Source organism: Malus domestica, chromosome 03, assembly GCF_042453785.1.
Source record: "Malus domestica chromosome 03, GDT2T_hap1".
In the NCBI taxonomy this organism is placed as follows: domain Eukaryota; kingdom Viridiplantae; phylum Streptophyta; class Magnoliopsida; order Rosales; family Rosaceae; genus Malus; species Malus domestica.
Window position 1 is genome coordinate 11,964,636 of NC_091663.1, and position 6,000 is coordinate 11,970,635.

The following is a 6,000-nucleotide window of genomic DNA, read 5'->3' on the forward strand; positions in this document are numbered from 1 at the left end:
ATGTTCGGCGTACAAGTGGTGCATCATATATTTTTATACAAGTAGTGAGATTTTTATGTTAAAAAATTAATAACATAAAAAAAAAATTTCACCATTTATATAATAACATGTGGTGTGTACAAAGAAATAAGACATAATATTTACGAAATTGAACAAATGTGTTTACATTCTCAGAACAATAGCAGTGGTTATCTCATTATCAAACTGAAATTACAAAGGAACGGAAGCAAGAGATTGTATTTTTTTTCTTCTCTGTATTTTCTCTACATATTTGTGAGCTGATAGACCTTTATATAAGAAAACTATGTCTTCTCTGTTAAAGGCAAGAGATGTGAAAAGTAGGCTGCACATCTTCAACATCTGTTGACTGACAAGAAACGGTGGATGTTGCATATTTCTTTATTTGGGTCATCCACTTTTATAACAAATTTGTCTTTATGAAATGTATGAAGTGATGATTATGTGCCCTTAATTTGCCTTTCTTCATTTGTATGAAGGTGCTTGAGTGTAATTGCTGAACTGATAAATGATTTAGTCTCTGCGGCAACTGCTCTCTCCTCCCTTTGCTTTCTCCCCAATTTCTACCTCTGTCTATGCTTAGTGCAGAGAGAGAGAAATGGCGAGAGACACGGAGACAGAGAGAGACACACAGATAGAGAGAGACGCAGAGAGAGAGAGAGACAGCGACAACGATGGAGTGTTTCATGACTCTCTTGCACATGTGCTTCAGATTGTTTAAGTTTTCTTCTCCGTCTTCTGGTGCCGATGATAATGGTACTGATAACCCCCCTCTCCGGGGAAAGTATGATGTGTTTATCAGTTTCAGAGGTGAGGACACCCGCTTTAAGATTACCACCAGCCATCTTCATGCTGCCTTACTTCAGAGGAAAATTGAAACCTACATAGATTGCAACCTCCAGAGAGGAGAAAAAATCGGACCTGCCCTTCTAGAGGCAATCGAGAAATCCACTCTTTCGGTGATCATTTTCTCACAAAATTATGTTTCTTCCACGTGGTGTTTGGAGGAACTTGTGCATATACTCAAATGCAAGCAAAATTCTGGCAAGATAGTTATACCCATATTCTATGACATCAATCCATCTGATGTACAACGACAGTGCGGAAGTTATGCGCGTGCATTTGCTCAACTTGAAAAACGTTTCAACGATAGTATCGACAAAGTGCAAAAGTGGAGGGATGATTTGACCACCGCAGCCAGTCTATCTGGTTTGATTATTCAGAAAAATCAAGGTAACTAATTCTTTAACTTGTATAAAATAATAATTTTGTTTAAACTTGTGACAATTTGATTTGTGCTAAAATTTGGTAAGGCATATTTTAAACTATTTTTTGCTTTCGTACATAATCATACTTAAATATGCCAGGACGGACGCGGAGTCATATCTAATTAAGAAAGTCGTTGATCACATTTGGACCAGATTGAAAAGTAAATCATCATGCAATTTAGAGGGTTTTATTGGAATTGAAAGCCGCATCGAGCAAATTGAATCGCTATTAGGCATTCATTCACAGGACGCTTGTATAACGGTATGTAGGCCTGGCAAACGGGTTGTGTCTGTTGTGTTCGTGTTATTTTCGTGTAACACCTGTTATCTTAACGAGTCGTATCGTGTCACACCTGTTAAGAAAAATATTTTTTTTCTTAAATTTGCACATACCACATATTACCACATAAATATTACTTCAAAACATTAAAACATATTTGTCATTTAAGTACTACATCTACATTAAAAAATAAGAGCCTAATAAAAAAAACATTCATACACTAGTCTATTACAAAATATTAAATGTGCAAGGATATGCAAAATGAAAGAGTTTTTGTTTTCAAGGTTGTGAAGCCTTTCTCAAAAGTTTAAACCTTGCCAATGGAACTCAAAGTTTGCATGTTATTTCTTTTACAAAATCCTCAATTTTCATCGATCATCATGGGGAAATTGTATTGGAACTTTGGCTTGATCTATTGCCTTCAAGAGTTATGTTGATGATGTTTTCGGTAAAGTTTTCCACGTCAGAACTCTCTTTCGCATAAACTAAGTATAGAAAAACCAAACATTAAAAATCATTCAAATTATGAGAAGTTTACCAAAATAATTATGAAAAGAAATAAAACAATAGTATTATACCATATAAAAATATATTACCTCCTTTTCCAAATAGCCAATCTCGTGTGCACAACAAAGCTTGAACTGTTTCTGATAACAATGAACTACGATACTGATCTAGTACTCTACCCCCAATACTAAATGCAGATTCTGATGCAACAATTGAAATGGGAATTGTTAACACATCTTGTGCTAACTGAGAAAGTATCGGATAATGAAAATGCTCCATTTGCCACCAAGAAAGGACATCTGTGTCTACTTTTCTATCTATTCTTTTATCCTTCAAATACTTTTGCAACTCATTTTTTTCAATCGAACTTGAACCATCGTAATTATTATCAAAGTCCTACATCATAAAAAACAAAAATGAAAAACGTAATAAGAATCATGCATTATGTCAATTTCAAATATAATATCAACACTTTTTATAGTACTACTACTACAAATATATAAAGTAAATAAAAACAAACTTATGTTACCTCAAAGAGAACATCTCCAGATTCTGTTTGACGGTTAGGCATTGAATTCACTGGAGTATTTGAATTATCAAGATGCGAAAGTTTTTCCAAGTACACACCAAAATGAACATTCAATTTGTCATTAACCTTTGTAAATTCGACCGAATTCATACCATGAAGCTTTGTGTAAGCCCAATCCACAAAATGCAATTTATAACGAGGGTCTAAGATGATTGCAATTGCCAAAATCAAGCTGCACTCTGACCAATACTTCTCAAACTTAATGTACATGTAAGTCCCCATCTTATTCATGAAACTTTCAGAGTCATTCATGGCTGCTTTAATTTGAAGTTAGATTACGAACATCGTAAGGAAGAACAAATTTGATGTGGGGTACTTTGTCCCAGAGAATAAGTACGTAACCTCATAAAAGTACCCCAAAAACTTGGAAATCTTCATTATTTTATCCCACTCTTCAGAAGAAGGACAACTACTAAAATTGGAATCACTCAACCCTAAATGAATCAAAGCATATCGATAGAAAATTGCACTATCTAGCATAATATAGGTGGAGTTCCATCTAGTAGGGACATCTTGTCTCAAACCTCTATCCAATATTCCCACTTGTCTAACACATTCATAAAACTTTAGTTTCCTAGCCTCAGGGCCCTTTATATACATGATGCATTCACGAATCTTTATCACCGAAGAATCAATTTCTTTAAGTCCATCTTGGACTATCAAATTCAAAACATGAGCACAACAACGCACATGAAAGAACTCACCATTCATCACAAGAAGACTTCTAAGATTCAATTGATTCTTCAAAATGCTAACAAAAGAAATATTTGAAGAAGCATTATCCAAAGTAATAGAAAATAACTTCTTCTCAATCCCCCACTCAGTCACCAATGCATTAATTTTCTCAGATAATGCAACACCAGTATGCGGAGGAGGCATGTGACAAAAACTTAAAATTCTTTTATGCAATTTTCAATCTTTGTCTACAAAGTGAGCAGTAAGAGCAAGATACCCATCAGTGCATTGTGAGGTCCATAAGTCTAATGTCAAACAAATTCTACCTTCAACTGAGCCTAACAAATTATGAAGCTTTTGTATTTCATTTTTGAACATCCTCAACACACAAGCTTTAATTGTATTTCTACACGGTAACTTAATATCAGGAGATATATATGCAAACAAAGCCCTAATTCCCTCATATTCTGAAAAACTAAAAGGAAGATTATGCTTGATGATGGCCTTTACCAATAAGCTTCGGAATACTACAGGATCAAAGTTTTGGGGATAGAATTCAGACATCGACAATAATCCACCGGTCAGTCCAGGTCATGTTTTCAAATGTCTATTCATATTAACTGTCCCATGATGACTATCATCTATTACCAATTTCTTACAATCTTTACATTGAGCACGACTTTTACCATCTTCAAAAATAGTAGTCTATTTGTTGAAAGTTTTCCAAACAGGAGATCTGAGTGTTCGCTTACCTAATTTGATCACTCTAGCCTTTTTCTTTGTCGGACTTGTATTTGTATCTTCTGTATTTTCACTTCCATGATCAGGTTGTATTCCCATTGTAACTTCCACTGACCCTTCATCACTAAGGTTCGTAAAATCTTGGTCTACAACATCCATTGCTTCAAGAAAGAAAAACAAAATTAAGATTACCAATTCTAGATAAACAAAACTGCAAATTACCAAACAATACTAAGAGTCGGACATGTTCTAAAAAACAAGTAAGAATTTGCACACTCAATACTAAGATTACCAATTCTTTAGCTGAACACAGAAGTGGAACAAACAGCTAGCTAGTAGTTGATTTGTTTTGTTTACCAAGGAGTGTAGTTGAAAAAAAATCATCAAAATCGGAGTTAAAATAACCATTAAATCGTGATTTTTTGTTTTATAACCATCGAAAAGTTTTGTCTCATTACTTGATCTCTAAATGTTTGTTTTTTGTGATTTTTGGCATATGCAATCTCGAAGCATATACAAACAAGTTTGACGGTTGGATCGTTAAAATTAGTTTCATAGAATTCGTATCCCATCAAAACAATAGATTCACTAACACTTAGAGTTTATTTATACTTTCATTAAGTATAACATAAGATTTTGTGGTATCCACTTGTGTAAATATTTTAAATTGATGATCAAATTCATTCATTGTATCCATATAGGGTCAAGGAGTGTAGTTGTAAAAAAATCATCGAAATCGGAGTTAAAATAATCGTTAAATCGTGATTTTTTGTTTTATAACCGTCGAAAAGTTTTGTCTCATTACTTGATCTCTAAATGTTTGTTTTTTGTGATTTTTGGCGTATGCGATCTCAAAGCATATACAAACAAGTTTGACGGTTGGATCATTAAAATTAGTTTCATAGAATTTGTATCCCATCAAAACAATAGATTCACTAACACTTAGAGTTTATTTATACTTTCATTAAGTATAACATAAGATTTTGTGGTATCCACTTGTGTAAATATTTTACATTGACGATCAAATTCATTCATTGTATTCATATAGGGTCAAGGAGTGTAGTTGTAAAAAATCATCAAAATCGGAGTTAAAATAACCATTAAATCGTGATTTTTTGTTTTATAACCGTCGAAAAGTTTTGTCTCATTACTTGATCTTTGAATGTTTTTTTTTTGTGATTTTTGGCATATGCGATCTCGAAGCATATACAAACAAGTTTGACGGTTGGATCGTTAAAATTAGTTTCATAGAATTCGTATCCCATCAAAACAATAGATTCACTAACACTTAGAGTGTATTTATACTTTCATTAAGTATAACATAAGATTTTGTGGTATCCACTTGTGTAAATATTTTAAATTGACGATCAAATTCATTCATTGTATTCATATAGGGTCAAGGAGTGTAGTTGTAAAAAATCATCAAAATCAGAGTTAAAATAGCCATTAAATCGTGATTTTTTGTTTTATAACCGTTGAAAAGTTTTGTCTCATTACTTGATCTCTGAATGTTTGTTTTTTGCAATTTTTTGCTGATGCGATCTTAAAGCATATACAAACAAGTTTAACGGTTGTATCGTTAAAATTAGTTTCGTGTATCCCATCAAGTTCAATGGTGTGTATATATATATATTGATTATGTAGATTTAAATCTATTTATTTTGTACGTATAATTATTATAGTTTTTAGGGGTATAAAATTTAATTTAAAATTTAATATATATATATATATATATATAATTATTATGGTTAATTTAATATATATATATTATAGTTTTAAACTTTTTAGGGGTATAAAATTGTTAAATTAATATATATAATTATTATAGTATTTTTTAGGGTTATAAAATTATTAAATTAATATTCTGCTTATCGTGTATCGTGTTATCCACGTGTATACTCGAACTAACCCGTTATCTTAAC

General features: G+C 32.4%; 1 protein-coding gene across 1 annotated transcript; it reads left to right on the forward strand.

Moving 5' to 3' along the window:
• The first annotated feature begins 692 nt into the window (after window positions 1-692).
• LOC139194656 (disease resistance protein RPV1-like) lies at window positions 693-1,259 on the forward strand. The gene has a single exon (XM_070819551.1). The coding sequence runs from the start codon at window positions 693-695 to the stop codon at window positions 1,257-1,259; it is 567 nt and encodes a 188-aa protein (XP_070675652.1).
• The last annotated feature ends 4,741 nt before the right edge of the window (window positions 1,260-6,000 follow it).